At 41.7% G+C, this 22,396-nt stretch overlaps 1 protein-coding gene across 1 annotated transcript in view; it reads right to left on the bottom strand.

Moving 5' to 3' along the window:
• Window positions 1–21,771, bottom strand: part of LOC118377465 (probable E3 ubiquitin-protein ligase HERC3) — a 53,524-nt gene extending 31,753 nt beyond the window's left edge. The window contains exons 1-28 of the mRNA XM_052464350.1: window positions 21,487–21,771; window positions 20,801–21,158; window positions 20,227–20,341; window positions 20,033–20,103; window positions 16,129–16,350; window positions 15,814–15,905; window positions 15,492–15,622; window positions 15,184–15,311; window positions 14,970–15,046; window positions 14,754–14,872; window positions 14,510–14,569; window positions 14,299–14,404; window positions 13,953–14,145; window positions 13,655–13,812; window positions 11,850–11,924; window positions 11,685–11,729; window positions 11,500–11,586; window positions 11,255–11,377; window positions 10,897–11,040; window positions 10,546–10,712; window positions 7,301–7,364; window positions 7,155–7,213; window positions 6,854–7,037; window positions 6,541–6,640; window positions 6,227–6,442; window positions 4,096–4,323; window positions 874–1,033; window positions 93–169 (exon numbers count right to left, since the gene is read on the bottom strand). Coding sequence (XP_052320310.1) covers window positions 93–169; window positions 874–1,033; window positions 4,096–4,323; window positions 6,227–6,442; window positions 6,541–6,640; window positions 6,854–7,037; window positions 7,155–7,213; window positions 7,301–7,364; window positions 10,546–10,712; window positions 10,897–11,040; window positions 11,255–11,377; window positions 11,500–11,586; window positions 11,685–11,729; window positions 11,850–11,924; window positions 13,655–13,812; window positions 13,953–14,145; window positions 14,299–14,404; window positions 14,510–14,569; window positions 14,754–14,872; window positions 14,970–15,046; window positions 15,184–15,311; window positions 15,492–15,622; window positions 15,814–15,905; window positions 16,129–16,350; window positions 20,033–20,103; window positions 20,227–20,341; window positions 20,801–21,029 — 3,430 coding nt within the window. The 5' untranslated portion in view covers window positions 21,030–21,158; window positions 21,487–21,771. The remainder of the gene's footprint in view (window positions 1–92; window positions 170–873; window positions 1,034–4,095; window positions 4,324–6,226; window positions 6,443–6,540; window positions 6,641–6,853; window positions 7,038–7,154; window positions 7,214–7,300; window positions 7,365–10,545; window positions 10,713–10,896; window positions 11,041–11,254; window positions 11,378–11,499; window positions 11,587–11,684; window positions 11,730–11,849; window positions 11,925–13,654; window positions 13,813–13,952; window positions 14,146–14,298; window positions 14,405–14,509; window positions 14,570–14,753; window positions 14,873–14,969; window positions 15,047–15,183; window positions 15,312–15,491; window positions 15,623–15,813; window positions 15,906–16,128; window positions 16,351–20,032; window positions 20,104–20,226; window positions 20,342–20,800; window positions 21,159–21,486) is intronic.
• Between the last annotated feature and the right edge of the window lie 625 nt (window positions 21,772–22,396).

A 22,396-nucleotide genomic window follows, 5' to 3' on the forward strand; every position in this document is an offset into this window, starting at 1 on the left:
AGCCTAGCATGAGCTGTTAAGCATGTAACTTTGGTGTGTAGCGCTACAGTATCAGTGGTAGTGTGAGGTGTTGCTGTTGGCTTCATTCTCACCTTTAGAGAGTGCGATGCAGTGCTTGTTGCCACACATTATTTGAGAGATGCGATGCTCGCACAGCTTCTTGATCAGCCTGAGAAATACAGGAGATGCATTGAGTTGCAAGGCCAATGCCTGAACAACTATGCAGTATTTGGCAGATTTTAACCAACTACATGCAATGTACAGTTAGCTTTACAATCCCTGTATAGTTAACATCTAGAACACCATACGTGTTGTAGTCTTTGTAACCCTCCCAGCAAGGTACAGTATGAAGAAACTGCTTCTTAAATAGAAATCACCGATGACACTGTAGGTGATGTCATGGAGACGTTGGCTAGCTAAGCGCATGCGCAGAAACCTGTCATCGGGTCGAACGGTCATCTAGCGCCGAACTGTGCATGTGCAGGCCGTCAAATCAAAGGCACTCCTTCGACAAAGTTGTTTTTGATGAAAATCAAACGTCAGTTTGGCATTTTCACGAGGTTTGAGTAATAACATGTTTAACTACTGAAGACATTGGCTAGCATCTCAGGTTGTGCATTTAGATTTCGAGAAAATTAACCACCAAGAATTTTTCACTTCTCTCATTGACTTCTCAAACCCAACCTGGTCTGTTTCGTAAGCATTCCTGGAAGTCTCGCTATGTTGCGGGTCTGGTTTTTTTTTAAAGTCTATGCCCGTAGCATTTAGCCATCACATGCAGTTCTCACAATTCCATTGGTTTTCATGTACCTCTTCCAGTAGGCTATTCCTCAGCAAAGCTTCAATAATGTATGTTCTAGCATGCTGGGTCACCTGGGGATTGGGACGGTCTCCTCAGCGGTCCCCAGTCCCAGCTGGCCCCCTCCACCGGCCCCCCAGGCAAACACCTGGCCCTGCTCATTCAGCGCCATGGAATGGGCCTGGCCGCACGATACCACCCCTATCTTCTGGGTGTCCAGGGCCACCACCAGTTCTAGAGGGTAAGGAGGAGGGATGAAGGGGAGGGAGGAGTGGGGAGGGAGGGAGGGGAGGGTATGACAGACTTTAGCCAGGCTCTCTAGAAAGACTAGTATTTAGAATGAACGATCCACATCTACAAATGCACAATCTTAATTTGATCACCCGGTTGTTTCAGGAAATGTCCTACATAGCAGGAAACACAAACCTGTAGTCTATTCAAGGATTAAAAAGGCTTCTAAAGTTTATAATTTACACTTTAAAATGTCTGACTTTATTTGCCCTAAAAATGTATCAACCACTACAAAAAAACGGCCATTAATTATAACCCACACAATAATTCACATTTCCGGTTGCTGCAGGATTATTTTCCTGCTGTGAGAAACTGGTCAAATTAAGATCTTACACCTGTACCCGTTTTAGGACTGGTGCATCTTAGACAATACTGTGGATGAGAAAATGAAGTATCTTTTCTCAATGTATCTTCTAGTCTGAGCATTCTAGAATGTTATGCTAGGCCTTTGTCAGAAAGCCTTAGAGACCAAACCCACTTGAAGTATTTAGTGTGGATAAACTATCTGACCAACCATCTTCTGGAATGTCCCAGTGCTTTCTAACTATCTAGCTCCACATTTCATTTTCACTTATCATGAAGGCATGTTAGGAAGAAATTAATGCGAAATAAACAGGGGTTAATGTCAGTCATTACTTAATATTTTCAATCACTCTTGGAGAAAAATACTCAAATACTGCTTTCAAATTCAATTATTTAATTTCTATCTTAAAAATGATGTACCTTAACATTATACATTTTACCTCAGCACTTTAGCAGATATAATTATAGTTAAATATCACCTGAGAATTGGAAGTCAAGAACACGTGTGTGATGACTAAATAATGCACCCCAACAAGTCTCCTCCTGCCGTGCCTCAGTTCCTGTACACAAATCTGTGTGGCCGACCATGTAGCCTAGAGAGTGGTTGGGTGGTGGTGGTTTCCATGCGATATAGCTGTGAGCAGCAGCTTCATAGGAATGCAGGCACGCACAGCACAGTAGAAACCACTCATAAGATGAAAGGAGAAAGATATTTCACAGCATACAGTATTGTACTGCAGCGTCATACAAACTACCTGTGTATCAGGAATATACTATTATAGGGCATTGAGTCTCAGAGTCTTATATGCCAGCAGCACACCACCCTGCATCTCACTGCTGGCTTGCATCTGAAGCTAAGCAGTTAAGCAGGGTTGGTCCTGGATGGGAGACCAGATGCTGCTGGAAGTGGTGTTGGAGGGCCAGTAAGAGGCCCTCTTTCCTCTGCTCAAAATATCCCAATGTCCCAGGGCAGCGATTGGGGATATTGCCCTGTGTAGGGTGCCGTCTTTCGGGTGGAATGGTAAACGGGTTTCCTGACTCTCTGTGGTTACTAAAGATCCCATGGCATTTATCGTAAGAGTAGGGGTGTTAACCCTGGTGTCCTGGCTAAATTCCCAATCTGGCCCTCATACCTTCATGACCACCTAATCATTCCCTGCTTCCAATTGGCTCATTCATCTCCCGGTAACTGTTCCCCAAGTCGTTGCTGTAAATGAGAATGTGTTCTCAGTCAATTTACCTGGTAAAGTAAGGATTACACATTTTTTTTTCTTGTTTTGATAATGGATTATTTACAAAATAACAGATTGCCCGTTTTTAAGGTTTCAATGTTAAACAGAGCCAATCTTCAGTTGCTGCATCCATTTTTGGACTTAAATTTTGGACTGTAATAGACCTACCTACCCATTGATTCTTGAAAAATATAACTTGTAAATTAGTCATGAGCTTTGTGCAACTGTCAACCCTCATCAGATCCCAAAATATTAGCTTGTTTTATTCCAATGTTTGCAAACATTGTAAATGTAAACAAACACTGTATAGACTAAACATGCTTAAAACTATAAGTTCAATATGTTGGATGGTCAGTCCTTTCATACATTGCTCTGCCTATAATTTTGTACCAAAATAGAGGTGGGGTGACTGCTTTGTTATTGTTTCAACTAAGGATTGACGCTTTAAAGGGCTAATTCACTCAAAAACAATATTTCAGTATTTTGTCCATTAGTCAGTCCACTGTTAAGTTAAGACTGATCACTTTCAGTACAGAGAAAAAAACGGTATCCTTGCCTATGCGTATGGTAAAGCTGGTGTTATCGGCCCAACTGGATAATAAATAGGCCTATTAAATGAGAAGGTGCTCTGAGAATGACTGGTGGCAAGGGGAGTGCTTCCAACAATAATCAACGTTTTGTGATAGTTTCCAGAAGCAGTCGTCAAGTGTATGGTTGTATGGCTAAACATAAATATGACCCTTACACACACACACACACACACACACACACACACACAGTCCACCCCACATGATGCAAACAGAGCAGATCATTGGTGCCTGAGATCTAATTAAACAGCCATGTGAGTGACAACACACATTCCTAGAAATAGTGCTTCTCCAACCTATCAACTCTCCTGGCTTAGCCTAGGAGCCAGTGAGCTACCAGTAAGGATTCATCCCAAATGGCTCCCTATTTCCTTTATAGTGCACTACTTTTACACTGTAGAAGTAGTGCACTTTATAGGAAATAGGGTGCCAATTGGGACGCACACTAAATGTCATAAATAACATGAGCTTTAAGATTGTCATACCTCCTTCCTCCCAGGCATTATCCCTCTGTTTAGTAAATAGAACCTAATCCACCATGAATTCATATAGTCTGCATTGCAAAAGTGATTAAATGCTACTGTAGTATTAAGGAGGTGGGGTCTAAACAAACGTTGTGACACAGGTATAACATTTCATTATAGTAGAGAACAGTAGAGAACAAATCTGCTCATTGGCAGATTTCCATGCGCTTACACATTAGAGTTGCAGCCAAGTACAATAAGATGTAATATCCCACTAGATTGGGCATTCAGTATAGCATATTTTTTTAATCCACCCACAATATCAACAAACACAGGTTGTACCACAAATAAACATCAAACAGGGTTAGCTTGTTAACTAACATCTGCAGATTGCTAATTGGCTGGTACTGGCAGCTTACCTGGCGAGTCCCCCGGCTTGTCGTGGCCCAGCTGCCCACAGCGGTTGGAGCCGCACGTGTACACTCTCCCATCACGCAACAGGAATAGCGAATGGCGCCCACCGCACGCCACCTCCTTCAGGCCACGCCCATTGAATGCCTGGCAGCTCCGGGGTTCGTACACTGGGTCCCCCGCTCCGCCGATACCCAGCTGGCCCTCCACAGTACTGCCCCAACACAGCATCATGGCTTAGAGTGGGAAGGAGGGAAGGAGAGAGTGAAAGACAGGAGGGGAAGAAGGAGGAGAGCTTCAGGCTAGAAGGCGGCCCTGCCTTCTCCCCTTGGTGTAAATCACAAGTCTGGAAGGGAGAAACAGGGGAGAGGAGGAGAAGAAGTAGGGTGTCAGATGGTAGTAAAATCACATCATTGGCCCTTACAGTGCACTCATCATCTGATATGTTAGATCATGTTTTAAAATGAAGTGAGGCTGGGTAAACACTCTGCTGGGGATGGAGCCTGGCCCTGGGTGTGAGTGTGTGACGTGAGCGGTGAAAAGATAAGGTGGAAGCACCACCAGCTTGTTTAAAGAAACCCAGTGCCTCTGTAATCCCTGTTTAAGCAGCACCAAACTGTCCTGCCTTAACGCAATCCACTCCCAACGTGCGTGCTATGGACAGAGTTAGCCAAGGTGAAGGCAGAGAGAAACTGCTCTAAAGGTTCGGTGCCCTCTTGGGAGTAAACATGGAGACATGGGCCCCTCCTTTCCTTAGAAGTCAAGTGGCACTTTCAGTTTACAATCTGTCATGCTCAGACAATACACATCATTCATTCTGCATGTGTCATAGTTACCTATGTGGCTTATTGCTAGATAGAGGCCTTATGATGATAGTTGTTGTGATGGTTACGACAGAAAGAGGGTTACATTGACAATGAATGAATATGCAAGGGATGATTCCGAGCTTGCGCTAGCAGATGGATGTACTTTGGCTGACGTAAGATTCCAACTATTGCTCTATGCGTACATCCAATATCGTCTGGACGTGACCACCATATGGCTCTATAGCTACTGTATATAGTTAGCTATAGCCTATAACTATGTAAAATAGTTACAGTAGCTAGTCAATCGTGTCAACTCCATCGTATTCGCTAGCGGTCGGTAACTAGCTATACGGATAAAAACGACAGCTAACGGGTAGGGCTTAACGAGATTTACAAATGCGTCCATTTCGCAGAATACTAGCAAGCTTGCCATATTTAGCCAATCTAGTGAATCTATCTGCATTTCACAGACTCAACGTTCAAATATAGAATTGTAATCAATTGCACAAAACGTAGCAACGTGATTTAAAGCAAAAAATAGCATGTGTTTTACCTGTAGAGATGCATTCCTGAATTCCACTAGCTGGGCGTTTCGACAATAACAAGGAAGTTGTGATGTAGGTTGATGCTCTTCGTCACTCAACATGTGACTTTGGGTTTATACTTCTATACCCACAAAGTCAGATTCCACAGCCATAAAATTGTCCCAAAAATGCAGTTTGGTCTTCATGTATGACTCCGTTAGGCATACGTTTATCAGTGCTGTTAGGGTAAGGTGTTACATCACATTTTATGAAGAGACATTTCAGAAAAGGGCGGGGTTTATGACTTTGTGGGTATTGAATCTAGTGGCGGGCATGACTGGTATGACTGGTAAGCAAAATCTAGCCGAATCATGCGATGTACTTGCATAACTTCCTAAAAAAACAGTATTGCACTAGAAGTTCCACAACAAATCTTTATTAACAGTGGCTCTTTTTACTATGGTACTAATTCGCAGTTAAACATTTTTATTAACAAAGACAGCACTTCGTTTAGATATTCAAACAGCAGAGGTCTCCAAGTATCCAGTTATCCCAGTGCATGAAGGAAACATGAGTAGAACATGTCAAGAAATACATATTTATATTGGTCCACATTGTGCAATACTGAAGTAATTTAAATAGAAAAACTTTATTTAAGACTACTTAATATGTTTGAAGATGTTCAGTTGTTAGCTCTGAATGTGTTTCATTGACTTAAAACATTAATATATTAATAATAATAATAATAATGACTGGTGAGGATTTTTTTTTTAAATTAAATGCTACATGCTTCCCAGTTTAACAATTTCAAAAATATCCAAACACATCACAGTGGGTGATAGCATGGAGAAGCTTCTCCTGTAGTGTGTCGATACTGCTGTAGTTAGGGAGGCATAACGTCACAGAGCACGTTTGTGCTTTCGGATAATATTCATCAGCGTCAGTGCTGCCCAAAGTCGTGATTTGCATCTGCAGTTTGGAGAGACTTCGTCCTCTGGGCAATCTGTCCGTTCCAGTCAGAAAAGCTAGAAATTAGAGGATAATAATTATCCACTGACCAAGCATTTCTGGGGCTATACAATTATTTACATATATAAGTTTAATTAACTGTCTGTTAACTCACTTAAGAACTTCTTCTTTTCCTCCTCTGGGAACTCTGTGAAAACCCTCCAGAAGTTCTGGATGATGTCATCTGTGGGCCTATATCCTTGATACTTGGCATTCTGTTAGTGCAGAGAAAAACATAATGTAACAACTGCATGTACAATAGACCATACCACTGTATTATAGCCATAGACTGTATAGCCCAAACAGGATGGGACCAGATTTAACCACTGGGAGCATAGCGCTGCTATATATGCTACCAAACATGTATGAACTTCCATATTATATTGCTTATGTACTTTTATGACATATCCAAGCAGGTTGAACTTTACCTCTCTCAACTTGTCCCACTCGTAGTTGTCATCTCCTTGTAGAAGTGTCATCAGCTCCTCAGGTAGAAACATCCTCCATGCCTGTATAGGGAAGCCTTTGTGGAAGCCTTTCTCAAAGTCTGCAAACTGGCTCTGCACTGACTTGTTGAGCTTCATGTCAACGTACAAGTCAACATATTTCTTCCTGTGAATGATATATGGCAGACCAATGTTTATTTATGAGTTCAGAACACTTCCTGTGGAATCCTTTTGTTAGTTCATAAGATTTATATGTCGATAAGATTACTGTCATCAAATATACCTGTTGACCATGGTAACTGGGAGCTCCTCTCCATTTGGTATCAGTTCTTGCCCTTTGTACTTAGAAAGACAAAGATTATTACAGCATCAGCTGGGGTTACCTGTGTAGGCTACCAAAAATGGCGAAAGGTATCAATTCTCTCTTACCATGAAAACCAAATCCATTGCTTCAACTAACTCATCATCTTCATCCAACACATTCTGCAAGCCACTAATTTTAAACAAACAAACGATAAATGTGATTTGAGCAGATATATAATAGTATCTCTAAAACAACACCTACACTTAAAATGAAGTGCTTTGTAACACCCAAACTAGTGGCAACTGAGGAACCACCAACTTGAAGGAGACAAAACCTTAACTTTGCTGGAGTATTGAAACACATTATCCTGAAATGTTTTTAGATACAGTAGTATGGATTCTTTAAATCAACAGCCAGCAGTTGAAGACATGAAAATATACAAGTACAGTTGAATTCGGAAGTTTACATACACCTTAGCCAAGTAGATTTAAACTCAGTTTTTGACAAATCCTAACATTTAATCCTAGTAAAAATTCCCTGTCTTAGGTCAACTAGGATCACCACTTTATTTTATTTGGACTTGGGTCAAACGTTTCGGGTAGCCTTCCACAAGCTTCCCACAATAAGTTTGTTGAATTTTGGCCCATTCCTCCTGACAGAGCTGGTGTAACCGAGTCAGGTTTGTAGGCCTCCTTGCTCGCACAAGCTTTTTCAGTTGTGCCCACACATTTTCTATAGGATTGAGGTCAGGGCTTTGTGATTGCCACTCCAATACCTTGACTTTGTTGTCCTTAAGACATTTTGCCACATCTTTGGAAGTATTCTTGGAGTCATTGTCCATTTGGAAGACCCATTTGTGACCAAGCTTTAACTTCCAGACTGATGTCTTGAGATGTTGCTTCAATATATCCACATACTTTTCCTGCCTCATGATGCCATCTATTTTGTGAAGTGCACCAGTCCCTCTTGCAGCAAAGCACCTTGCAAGCCTCCCCTTTTTCCTCCAAAAATAATGATGGTAATTATGGTCAAACAGTTATATTCATGTTTCATCAGACCAGAGGACATTTCTCCAAAACGTACAATCTTTGTACCCATGTGCAGTTGCAAACCGTAGTCTGGCTTTATGGCGGTTTTGGAGCAGTGGCTTCTTCCTTGCTGAGCGGCCTTTCAGGTTATGTCCATATAGGACTCGTTTTACTGTGGATATAGATAATTTTTCACCCGTTTCCTCCAGCATCTTCACAAGGTCCTTTTGCTGATGTTCTGGGATTGATTTGCACTTTTTGCACCAAAGTACGCTCATCTCTAGGAGACAGAACGCGTCTCCTTCCTGAGCGGTATGACGGCTGATTGGTCCCATGTTTTTATACTTGCATACTATTGTTTGTACAGATAAACGTGGTACCTTCAGGCCTCCCAAGGATGAACCAGACTTGTGGATGTCTACAATTTTTTTTCTGAGGTCCTGGCTGATTTCTTTTGATTTTTCCATGATGAGTGAGAAGGTAGGCCTTGAAATACATCCATAGGTACACCTCCAATTGACTCAAATGATGTGCATTAGCTTATCAGATGGCATAATTTTCTGGAATTTTCAAAGCTATTTAAAGGCACAGTCAACTTAGTGTATGTAAACTTCTGACCCACTTGAATTGTGATACAGTGAATTGTAAGTGAAATAATCTGTCGGTAAACAATTGTTGGAAAAATGACTTGTGTCATGCACAAAGTAGATGTCCTAACCGACTTGCCAAAACTATAGTTTGTTAACAAACCATTTGTGGAGTGGTTGAAAAACAAGTTTTAATGACTCCAACCTAAGTGTAAACTTCTAACTTCAACTGTAACTGCCAAAATAATGGAAACACTTGAGTAAATGAGGGATACAAAGTATATTGAAAGCAGGTGCTTTCACATGTGTGGTTCCTGAGTTAACTAAGTAATTAACATCCCATCATGCTGAGGGTCATGTATAAAATGCCAGTTGCCCATTATTTTGGCTACCATGGCTAGGAGAAGAGATCTCAGTGACATTGAAAGGGGGGTCTCAAAGGAGTATAACCTCTACAGGATTGGTGTCACAACCTCGGGATGGTTGAGCTAACGTACACTAATGCGATTAGTATTAACAAGAACATTTCCCATGACATAGACATATCTGATATTGGCAGAAACTTTAAATTCTTGTTAATCTAACTGCACTGTCCATTTCACAGTAGCTATTACAGTGAAAGAAAACCATGCTATTGTTTGAAGAGAGTGCACAGTTATGAACTTGAAAATGTATTAATAAACCAATTAGGCACATTTGGCAGTCTTGATACAAAATCTTGAACATAAATGCAATGGTTCATTTGATCAGTCTAAAACATTGCCCATACACTGCTGCCATCTAGTGGCCAAAATCTAAATTGAGCTTGGGCTGGAATAAGACAATATAGCCTTTCTATTGCGTTTCAAAGATGATGGTACAAAAAAATATTTTCAAAAATACATGTATTATCTTTTACCAGATCTAATGTGTTATATTATCCAACATTCATTTCACATTTCCACACACTTCAAAGCAAATCCTTGCTTCAGGTCCTGAGCTACAGACAGTTACATTTGGGTATGTCATTTTAGGCTACAATTTAAATAAAGGGGCGGATCCTTCTTAAGTTAAAGTGTGTGTGTGTGTGAGTGCGCGTGTGTGTCTCAGTAAACCAGATCTCAACCCAATTGAAGACTTATGGGGAGATTCTGGAGCGGCACCTGAGACAGCGTTTTCCTCCGCCGTCAACAAAACACCAAATTATGGAATGTCTCGTGGAAGAATGGTGTCGCATCACTCCAATAGAGTTCCAGACACTTGTAGAATCTTTGCCACGGTGCATTGCAGCTGTTTTGGTGGTTTGTGGTGGCTCAAAGCCCTATTAAAGGCCCAGTGCAGTAAAAAAACATGATTTCTTTGTTTTATATATTTCCACATTATCATAATTCACGTTTAGTGTAAGTTTTGTGGAGACTGAGTTTTGGCCTTCCAAATCTCCATCAGATGATCAGACATCACTATGAAGTTAATAGTCCAATAAGAAAGAGCGTTCCAAACCTCTCTGCCAATAACAGCACATTTTCACTCAGACCACTCTGACAGTCCTTGCAAAATTCTTGCTTGAGAAATTGTCCTCTGCTAAGAAGCAATTTTTTTGCTCTTTTTGACCATTTTAATTGAATACAATCACAGTAAGGTGCTTAATTGTTACCCAGATATGACTTGATAGTGAGATTTAAAAAATGTTTGCATTGGAACTTTAAGACACTTTATGTTGGTGTTTCCTTTATTTTGGCAGTAACCTGTATAGCTTGTTCAGCAGAATAATTGTACCTTGCTTCAGTTGGAGACAGCTCTTTAAGGTCATCCAATGTTGTAGTCAGACCCAGAAGCTTCTTGAAGAGAGCCAGAGGAAAGCAGAGGTTCAGAACACACTGATTATACAGTGCCTTCCCACAGAGCAGCCCAAGCAAGTAGAATTCATCAGTAATACCGCCGCCCTATGGATTGAAAAAAACAGAATGCCATAATCTAAATCAGAACTTTAACAGTGTAATATAAGTATAACAGATAATATACACTTCTAATAATTGATATTTCTAAGTTGGTAAATAACACAAAAACATTGTGGGGGAAAGATTGAGTTAAATCTGGGAACAATTTGTAATTGAATATGGATCATACATCTGTTGTGAGCCACGCAAGTCCAGAATCCTCGTAAACCTCCAGTGTCTTTGGTTCCATTTTGAGAAGTTCCCTCCCCAGGAGGCTGAAGAATTCCAGTGAAACACCACCTTCATCCACACCATCCTCTGCTTGAAACTTCACCTGGAGACAAAAAAATACGCTATTTACTCCTACATAAGGATTTGGAAATGAAAATACTTTGCCTAATACAGAGGTAGATGTTAAAATAAGTACAAAGTCCTGGTGTTTGTATTACTTGTTTAATCACTACTCTTTTCTCAGTTCTTATTTATAGCTAGAAAGTCAAAATAAAAATTTTACACAAAAAAAACTATAAAACCTAGTTAACAACAACCTTCAAAGGCATTGTGAAGTTGTGCCCACTTTGTCGAAGGTGCTGGAAAGCATCTTCCAGGGCTCTCTCTCTCCTCACATGTATTGTAGGGACCCAAAAGGCTAACAGTCCACCGAGGACAAACTAAAAAAGGAACACATTTGAGATATGGCAACATTTAGCCTTCATTTTTCAAATCTGATAGCAGTGTAGTAAATGAATGTGGTACCTTTTTTTAATAAACACCACATTTGGAAACAACTTACACTGTAATTGAGTTCCAATTGATAAACCATACATTTAGCCTCTGTGTTAAAGATGCAGGATTGTTGTTGAAATGTATAAAAGAAACCCTGACATAAGAAAGAAATTAGTTAATCAACAATGTCAATAAATATTTCAAATAATCTATTCTGAATTCAATTGATTGGTGTTGACTTTCATGGCTTACCTCGGGAAGATTTAGGTAGTCACAATATACAAGTGTGTTGAGCATCTAAAGAGGATTAGAAATGACTAAATCATTTTCCACTCTTTGTAGATTTCAGTGACATCATGAACATAATTACCCATTTTGATACCAACCTGCAGTCATTTTATGAGATAGGCTACTCACATTCCGAAGCATATAATTGTTTCTGTTGATGTGGAAATTGCTTGCCGCAATTTTGATGAGTCTGTTGCAATTGACCTGAACAAAACAGAGGTTAAGGGAGCATATAACATTGCACATTTTCTCCATACATATACAGTGCCTTCAGAAAGTATTCACACCCCTTGACTTTTTCCACATTTTGTTGTGTTACAGCCTGAATTTCAAATTGATCAAATGTAGATTTTTTTGGTCACTGGCCAACACACAATACCCCACAATGTCAAAGTAGACTTGTGTTTTAGGGACTTTTTACAAATTAATGAAACATTTAAAGCCGAAATGTCTTGAGTCAATAACTATTCAACCCCTTTGTTATGGCCTAAATAAGTTCAGGAGTAAACATTTGCTGAACAAGTCAAATAATAAGTTGCATGGACTCACTCTGTGTGTAGTAATGATTTTTGAATGACTACCTCATCTCTGTACCCCACAGATACAAGTCAACACCAATTAATTCAATTCAGTATAGATTCTTTGACATATTCATTGACATTGTCAATTAACTCATTTCTTTCTTATGCCAGGGCTTCTGTTCCAATCTGTAAGGTCCCTCAGTCGAGCAGTACATTTCAAACATAGATTCAAGCACATAGACCAGGGAGGTTTTCCAATTCCTCGCAAAGAAGGGTAAAAAAACAAAAACATAACAGACAATGAATATCTCTTTGAGCATGGTGAAGTTATTAATTACACTTTGGATGGTGTATCAATGCACCTAGTCACTATTAAGATACAGGCGTCCTTCCTAACTCAGTTGCCGGAGAGGAAGGAAACCGCTCAGAGAATTCATCATGAGGCAAATGGTGATTTTAAAACAGCTACAGTTTAATTAATGGCTGTGATAGAAGAAAACTGAGGATGGGTCAACAACATTGTAGTTACTCCACAATACTAACCTGAGTGAAAAGAAGGAAGCATGTACAGAATATGAATATTCCAAAACATGCATCCTGTTTGCAACAAGGCACTAAAGTAATATTGCTAAAAAATGTGGCAAAGCAATTCACTTTTTGTCCTGAATACAAACTTTTGGGGCAAATCCAAATCAACACATTACTGCGTACCACTCCATATTTTCAAGCATAGTGGTGGCTGCATTATGTTATGGGTATGCTTGTAATCGTTGAGGACTGAGGAGTTTCAGGATAAAAAAGAAACGGAATGGAGCTAAGCACAGGCAAAATCCTAGAAGAAAATCTGGTTCAGTCTGCTTTTCACCAGACACTGGGAGATGAATTCACCTTTCATCAGGGCAACAACCTAAAACACAAGGCCAAATCTACACTGGAATTTCTTACCAAGAAGACAGTGAATTTCCGTTGAGTAGCCGAGTTACAGTTTTGACTTAAATCTACTTGAAAATCTATGGAAAGACCTAAAAATGGTTGTCTAGCAAATGAACAACAAATTTGACATAGCTTGAAGAATTTTGAAAAGAATAATGGAAAAAGGTTGCACAATTCAGGTGTGGAAAGCTCTTAAAGACTTAACCAGAAAGACTCACAGCTGTAATCACTGTCAAAGGTGCTTCTACAAACTATTGACTCAAGGTGTGAATACCTATGGAAATGAAATATTTCTGTATTTCATTTTCAATACATTTGCAAACATGTTTTCACTTTATCATTATGGGGTATTGTGTGTAGATGGTTGAGGGGACTTTTTTTTAAATACATTTTGAATACAACACAACAAAATGTGGAATAAGTCAAGAGGTATGAATACTTTTTGAAGGCACACAATTATGGAAATGGATATTTATTTACCTCATACAGCCTCTCCATAACCTTTACAGTCCCTACAATATGTTTTTCAGCAGCATAATCCTCCTCTGCCACCTTACGGAGATACTCTGCTGACACATAGTGGAATGTTTTCACCAGAGTTCTGAAGGGGGTGTCGGGAAGTGTCGACCATAGGCCCTCTATTTGAATTAGACAAAAGTTTAGTTAATACCACAGCACACAAAACCTGCTATATCTTAAAAAGAGAGAAGAAGAGGGGAGGAGAGAAGTCAAGAGAAGAGAATGGAAAAAAAGGTATACTGATGGATGGTGACTTTACCAAGGACCTGGAGCTTGTCTGGGTTCAGTCTGAGGACGGCAGCAGCGAAGGCCTCAGTAATGTCTATGCCACGTTGTTGTTTTAGGAGAACCCTCAGGAGCTCAGGGATGATGAGGTACACCCTCAGACACTCCACACCAATTGGATCCTTACTCAGGGAGGGAAGGAGTATGCGCTGGACAACATCGTCAACCTAGAACCATGACAGGAGTGCTTGTGTGGGTCACAACTAAATGACTTATCGTGGCTTACAGTATCAATGACTGGTCAAATTGAATATCAAGGACAACAAACAGAACTATTGAAAATAAGTATCTGATCATAAAGATAATATATGAAATGATACCTCAGCCAGAACTTTATTCTTTGTAGCCAGCTTTTGAAAAGCCAGTCGGGCGAATGACAAGTCCAGGCCAGAGCGCTTCAGTGAGGTTTGATAATGTTTGTCACGGCTAGTGATTGATGAGATCAATAAATACTATTAAATATGCAACAATAAAACAAACTGTTCAATAATGTGATGATAAAACATTCATGGAAAGGCAGTTCATTTTTACCTTTTGTCCAAGAAGCTCCCATTTAAACTTGATGCAGAAGAGAATGTTTTTGTGATTTCCCTGAAAATAAAAGTGAAGAATATTATAGTTCCGTGTATGTAAGTTCCTGAAACCTTCAACTTTTCAGTAGTTGTTTTGTGTCACTGACTCATGTATGTTTGTGTTGCCTTGTGGAATTATCAACCATCATGAATTGCGTATTTGTATTGAGCCTAGGCATCAGGTTTATTTGTATTATACTAACTTCTGTATTGTCTTCCATGATTTTGAGTCACAGTCCGAGATCCATCTGTTAATGATGTCATCATCTAATGTTTGAGTCACTTTTCCGCGATTGGAGTCATTCAACCCTTTTCCTGATACCTGTTATAACAATTTTATGCACTGTATTAAAACAATGTTAAGTACTAAAGACAAACAGAACAAACTAACTGTAACCTTTGAACTGTAAACACATTACTTGAGTAGTGCTGCACAAGGCAAAAGAATGGTTTCCTCCAGCAAAGGTTTGTTCAATTTGCTGGTCATCAATGTGGTCTGAAAGTTACCCAAAACAGTTAGGATGTTATAAACCTGTTATTTTATAATTTCATAAAGACCAACATTTCTGCCTAAGTACTGTATTGCATTTTAATTAGGTTACGTTATGCAAAGCAAAGGAATGTTTTAACTACCCTGTGGTAGGTGTACTGGCAGAGGCACAGACTGATCCATCTTGACTCCATTTCCCAGCTGCCCTTGCTCTCCATGCCCAAATGAGTAGATATTTTTGAAGGAGCCCACAAACGCCAATGTGTGGTTTCTAATTTGACAAACAGGATTGTAGGTAAAGGAAAAATCACAAATCAACTGTGATCCCTAAGAATGGATATATCCAAGAATATACCCAGTGACACTCCAAGCTACATCCATTGATCTTTGTGTGACTATATATGATTTTACAGAGATTCACATTAATTATATCAATTTAGTAACTACATACCTTCCACAGGCTATCTGGGTCACCTTTGCCCCCCAGAATTCGGCCACCAGTCGAGGTCGTAGTTCATTTCTGAGAGAGTTGTGTCCAAGCTGTCCATATCGACCCGAGCCAAATGTGAACACTAAACCTCCCTAGAACAAAAGCCATTCACACAGTTATCATGAGGATGTGTTCGGCTCCTGTTGTTGATATGAATGTTTCTACTGTATGTGATGCTAACCAGCAAGACATCATTGGTCCAAACATTCTTTAGATCTTAATGGTACTGGGAGAAAAAACATACTATCAGTTGGAAATATTGTTGTGTAAAAAACATCAGAACCTTTGTCAGAACAGCAGTATGCTCCCCTCCACAGGAAACAGTAATGGTCTTCTTTAGATTCAGGCAATCAACAGGAGCTGGAGCAGGTCTGTCTGTAGAAAATAGATTTCACCCATTTTTTTCTTTGCTTGTCTTTTTCTGTTTTGACTATTGTAAAAAGAAAAAGCCATTAAAAAAAATCTACGTCTACTATTTGACATTAAATGATCTACTCATACTGTCTGCTTCAAACATATCAAACATACTCCTTTTCTTTAAAACATACCAACTATTAATGAAAGAGATATTATTTAATAATATTTGTGTATACAGTACCTATTGTGTCCCCCAGTCCCAGCTGCCCGGCGCTGTTCTTGCCCCAGCCGAACACGGCTCCAGAGAGTGACAGGGCGAAGCTGTGGTCTCCCCCAGCGGTGATCTGAGCCAGGGGGATCCCTGACAGAGACTTGAGGGGCTGGGGAGACAAGGTGCTGGGCTCTCCCTCCCCCAAACCCAGTTGTCCACTGGAGTTCTGGCCCCACGTGAACACTTTACCATCTAATGGAAGGTCAAATAATATTTGTACATAGGAAATCTCACAGGACACAGGACACGTGCTGCATTGTTAGAGTATGTGATAAATGTAGTTTTATTTCTAATGTCTATTGTGAACCTTCTCAAACTCATTCACCTTTTATTTCTGCACTATGAACTTTTGGGCATGATGATGTCCCAATAACATTTAACATTTAACATTTAAGTCATTTAGCAGACGCTCTTATCCAGAGCGACTTACAAATTGGTGCATACACCTTATGACAACCAGTGGAACAGCCACTTGCATCTAAATCTTGTTGGGGGGGTGAGAAGGATTACTTACCCTTACTTACCCTATCCTAGGTATTCCTTGAAGAGGTGGGGTTTCAGGTGTCTCCGGAAGGTGGTGATTGACTCCGCTGTCTTGGCGTCGTGAGGGAGTTTGTTCCACCATTGGGGGCCAGAGCAGCGAACAGTTTTGACTGGGCTGAGCGGGAACTGTACTTCCTCAGTGGTAGGGAGGCGAGCAGGCCAGAGGTGGATGAACGCAGTGCCCTTGTTTGGGTGTAGGGCCTGATCAGAGCCTGGAGGTACTGAGGTGCCGTTCCCCTCACAGCTCCGTAGGCAAGCACCATGGTCTTGTAGCGGATGCGAGCTTCAACTGGAAGCCAGTGGAGAGAGCGGAGGAGCGGGGTGACGTGAGAGAACTTGGGAAGGTTGAACACCAGACGGGCTGCGGCGTTCTGGATGAGTTGTAGGGGTTTAATGGCACAGGCAGGGAGCCCAGCCAACAGCGAGTTGCAGTAATCAAGACGGGAGATGACAAGTGCCTGGATTAGGACCTGCGCCGCTTCCTGTGTGAGGCAGGGTCGTACTCTGCGGATGTTGTAGAGCATGAACCTACAGGAACGGGACACCGCCTTGATGTTAGTTGAGAACGTCAGGGTGTTGTCCAGGATCACCCCAAGGTTCTTAGCGCTCTGGGAGGAGGACACAATGGAGTTGTCAACCGTGATGGCGAGATCATGGAACGGGCAGTCCTTCCCGGGAGGAAGAGGAGCTCCGTCTTGCTGAGGTTCAGCTTGAGGTGGTGATCCGTCATCCACACTGATATGTCTGCCAGACATGCAGAGATGCGATTCGCCACCTGGTCATCAGAAGGGGGAAAGGAGAAGATTAATTGTGTGTCGTCTGCATAGCAATGATAGGAGAGACCATGTGAGGTTATGACAGAGCCAAGTGACTTGGTGTATAGCGAGAATAAGAGAGGGCCTAGAACAGAGCCCTGGGGGACACCAGTGGTGAGAGCGCGTGGTGAGGAGACAGATTCTCGCCACGCCACCTGGTAGGAGCGACCTGTCAGGTAGGACGCAATCCAAGCGTGGGCCGCGCCGGAGATGCCCAACTCGGAGAGGGTGGAGAGGAGGATCTGATGGTTCACAGTATCGAAGGCAGCCGATAGGTCTAGAAGGATGAGAGCAGAGGAGAGAGAGTTAGCTTTAGCAGTGCGGAGCGCCTCCGTGATACAGAGAAGAGCAGTCTCAGTTGAATGACTAGTCTTGAAACCTGACTGATTTGGATCAAGAAGGTCATTCTGAGAGAGATAGCGGTAGAGCTGGCCAAGGACGGCACGCTCAAGAGTTTTGGAGAGAAAAGAGAGAAGGGATACTGGTCTGTAGTTGTTGACATCGGAGGGATCGAGTGTAGGTTTTTTCAGAAGGGGTGCAACTCTCGCTCTCTTGAAGACGGGAGGGACGTAGCCAGCGGTCAGGGATGAGTTGATGAGCGAGGTGAGGTAAGGGAGAAGGTCTCCGGAAATGGTCTGGAGAAGAGAGGAGGGGATAGGGTCAAGCGGGCAGGTTGTTGGGCGGCCGGCCGTCACAAGACGCGAGATTTCATCTGGAGAGAGAGGGGAGAAAGAGGTCAGAGCATAGGGTAGGGCAGTGTGAGCAGAACCAGCGGTGTCGTTTGACTTAGCAAACGAGGATCGGATGTCATCGACCTTCTTTTCAAAATGGTTGACGAAGTCATCTGCAGAGAGGGAGGAGGGAGGGGGGAGGATTCAGGAGGGAGGAGAAGGTGGCAAAGAGCTTCCTAGGGTTAGAGGCAGATGCTTGGAATTTAGAATGGTAGAAAGTGGCTTTAGCAGCAGAGACAGAGGAGGAAAATGTAGAGAGGAGGGAGTGAAAGGATGCCAGGTCCGCAGGGAGGCGAGTTTTCCTCCATTTCCGCTCGGCTGCCCGGAGCCCTGTTCTGTGAGCTCGCAATGAGTCGTCGAGCCACGGAGCGGGAGGGGAGGACCGAGCCGGCCTGGAGGATAGGGGACATAGGGAGTCAAAGGATGCAGTAAGGGAGGAGAGGGGGGTTGAGGAGGCAGAATCAGGAGATAGGTTGGAGAAAGTTTGAGCAGAGGGAAGAGAAGATAGGATGGAAGAGGAGAGAGTAGCGGGGGAGAGAGAGCGAAGGTTGGGACGGCGCGATACCATCCGAGTAGGGGCAGTGTGGGAAGTGTTGGATGAGAGCGAGAGGGAAAAGGATACAAGGTAGTGGTCGGAGACTTGGAGGGGAGTTGCAATGAGGTTAGTGGAAGAACAGCATCTAGTAAAGATGAGGTCAAGCGTATTGCCTGCCTTGTGAGTAGGGGGAAGGTGAGAGGGTGAGGTCAAAAGAGGAGAGGAGTGGAAAGAAGGAGGCAGAGAGGAATGAGTCAAAGGTAGACGTGGGGAGGTTAAAGTCGCCCAGAACTGTGAGAGGTGAGCCGTCCTCAGGAAAGGAGCTTATCAAGGCATCAAGCTCATTGATGAACTCTCCGAGGGAACCTGGAGGGCGATAAATGATAAGGATGTTAAGCTTGAAAGGGCTGGTAACTGTGACAGCAGCTCTCGGGGTGTGCGAGAACACGTGGTGGGCGGACGAGGAGAGAGCAGTAGGAGTAGCAGTGTTATCTGTGGTGATCCATGTTTCCGTCAGTGCCAAGAAGTCAAGGGACTGGAGGGAGGCATAGGCTGAGATGAACTCTGCCTTGTTGGCCGCAGATTGGCAGTTCCAGAGGCTACCAGAGACCTGGAACTCCACGTGGGTCGTACGCGCTGGGACCACCAGGTTAGGGTGGTCGCGGCCACGCGGTGTGGAGCGTTTGTATGGTCTGTGCAGAGAGGAGAGAACAGGGATAGACAGACACATAGTTGACAGGCTACAGAAAAGGCTACGCTAATGCAAGGAAATTGGAATGACAAGCGGACTACACGTCTCGAATGTTCAGAAAGTTAAGCTTACGTAGCAAGAATCTTATTGACTAAAATGATTAAAATGATACAGTACTGCTAAAGTAGGCTAGCTGGCAGTAGCTGCGTTGTTGACACTACACTAATCAAGTCGTTCCGTTGAGTGTAATAATTTCTACAGTGCTGCTATTCGGGGGCTAGCTGGCTAGCTAGCAGTGTTGTTTACGTTACGTTGAGTTAAAAGAACGACAATAGCTGGCTAGCTAACCTAAAACATCTCTATTTTAGCATTAAAGCCTCTGTTTATTTTACATTTAAAAAATTGACAGTGTGCGGGTCTCCATCTCTTCCAGTATTCTCATGTTGATATCTATGTACCTGGAACAGAGACTATTTGGTATAAAGGACATTCAAAGAGCACAGAGAGCCTCCTATCATATCCCGTCTCAAACTGAGTGATTTAGAATGTGATTGTTTACCTTGGGTTAGCGCAATGGAATGCTGGTCTCCACATGCAACTTGAATTACGTGATTCAAGTTACCCACTGGGCTGAGAAAACACAGACAACCAAAAGTAATCATTACAATATGGTCAATTACTACAATTGACAGAAGCCACTAAAATGTGAGTCGGCCTAAGCCGAGAGATGTGTCATTTCTGTCAAGTACCCACCTGGGAACATTGGATGATTGGGTGAGGCAGAAAACTCTGCCCTCTTCAGACAGTAAAATAATATGTGCATCACAGCAACTCAGAGCCAGAATCTTCTCCCTGCACTCCACACCCTCTACACACATGAAATATAAATTAAACGTATTAAATAGCTTAAAGGGGCAATTAGCAGTTACTTCATCCAATTTTTATAATATGTACCCATTGATTCTTGAAGAATATAACTTCGAGCTTAGTTCAACTGTCATACCTCATCAGAACTCAAAATATAAGCTTGTTTTACTCCAATGTCCGTAAACAATGTACATGTAAACAAACACGGTATAGTCTCAAAACATTGTTAAAACTATAATGTTGATATCATGGATGGTTCGTCCTTGCATCAATAGTACTATCTATGAATTTGAGAGTGGTTACATTTCTCAAGCCCCATGCCTCAGCTTTATACAGAAACGGGTGGGGGGGCACTTTGTTATTGTTTCACCTGCTGATTAACGATTTAAACATTTTGTTTAAGCAGTTCAGTAAAGAAGTGGGCTCTTGTGGTGGGGAAAAACACATAAAAGGTGCTTACTCAGTTTTCCTGTGATCCTTCTCCCATCTTTGTCATCTTGCATCCGAGCGAGGGACACTTGTTTCCCATTATTTCTGATGAACGCGACCACTTTATTACCTGCAGAAAGACGCGTAACTGGAGATTTCAGGTGTATGAAATTTACGCAACCGTCCGTGTTCGCCTTTACCAAATCCTTCGATTTCACTAAACCGAAGCCATCACGGGTGTTCTCTCCCCACGAAAACATTGTAAATGTGTTATTATCACCGTCTAAACGTATCCATAATCAGCTCATCTTGATGGAACACGGGACGGTCAGTCTGCGCCCTAGGAGTCAGTGCGTTCTGAAAGCGATGAACAAGACCATATGACATATCTGTAAAAGAAACACAGCAAGAAACGAAAACGAAACCTAAATTGGCATTTTCCTCCAAACAGAAACGTATGCCACAATGGGCATGGCATGAGTAAACGAAAATATCAGGTTGGCTCATATGCAGTGGGACAGGGTAGAGGTAAAGTATTTTAAACAAACAAACAACCCAGCTAGCACATTTGGTTCCTTGGAAGTTGTTCGAAAGTACTTTTTTGGTTTCCCATTGGTTCTGGGGACAAAGCCATACGTTTCCTGACAGTGAAAACAGAATGTTTTTTTAAACATTCTGAGAATGGAAGTGAAAATGTTGCCTGTTCCGGGAACTTACATTTTTAGGTTGCAGGGAGGTTTTTCTATGGTTCCCTGAAAAATTTCCTGGGGTGTTTTAATACCATTCTGAGAACAGAAATTATAGGGTAATAAAATAATGTCCTGAGACTGTTTATGACACTGCTAGTTTAGGTTAACTGTTTTGAACTCCAAGCACAATTAATTTGCTTCGGCATTAATCATGCAAACCCATTTCTTTTTTTATGTTGCATGGCGTCAGTGAGATTCAAACCCATCATCTCTCTGTTCTCTAGCCATGGAATTAGTCCACTGCACCACTAGGATGTAGCAACCATGCCATGTTTTTTAACTCATAGAAAGCTGTTCATTTTAGTATATTCAAACAGACCCCATTTCAAAGGAAACAAGCACTAATTAAGATCAGGTGTGGCCAATTACTGGGTGTAGCAAACACACCCTAACACACTTAACAAGATAGAGGATAGAGAATTTTGTTGATGCTGGGAATGGAATGTATATGTTTTCAAATAACATTCTTCCAACATTCTTTGAATGTTACTATGTGTTCTTGTTTTTCTGGAAAGTTTTCTTAATGTTCTGAGAACATTACTTTAAATAGAACCATGAAGAAACCTGCATAAAACATTATGTGAAGTCCTGGAATTCCCACAGAAAAACATTGTTTCTTAATGTTCTCTAAACCTCTGAGAACATGACTGAATAGAACACGAGGAAAACTGTAGAAAACGTTATGCTGAAGTACTGAAATTCCCACAGAACTTTTTTAACATTCTCTGAATGTTCTGAGAACATGACTTTAAATAAAACCATGATAAAAAATGTAAGAAACGTTATGCTGAAGTCCTGAAATTCCCATTGAAGAACGTTGTTTCTTAACATTCTCTGAACAATTTGAGAACATTAATTTAAATAGAACCCTGGGGAAA

This window comes from Oncorhynchus keta, chromosome 16 (assembly GCF_023373465.1).
Source record: "Oncorhynchus keta strain PuntledgeMale-10-30-2019 chromosome 16, Oket_V2, whole genome shotgun sequence".
Classification (NCBI taxonomy): domain Eukaryota; kingdom Metazoa; phylum Chordata; class Actinopteri; order Salmoniformes; family Salmonidae; genus Oncorhynchus; species Oncorhynchus keta.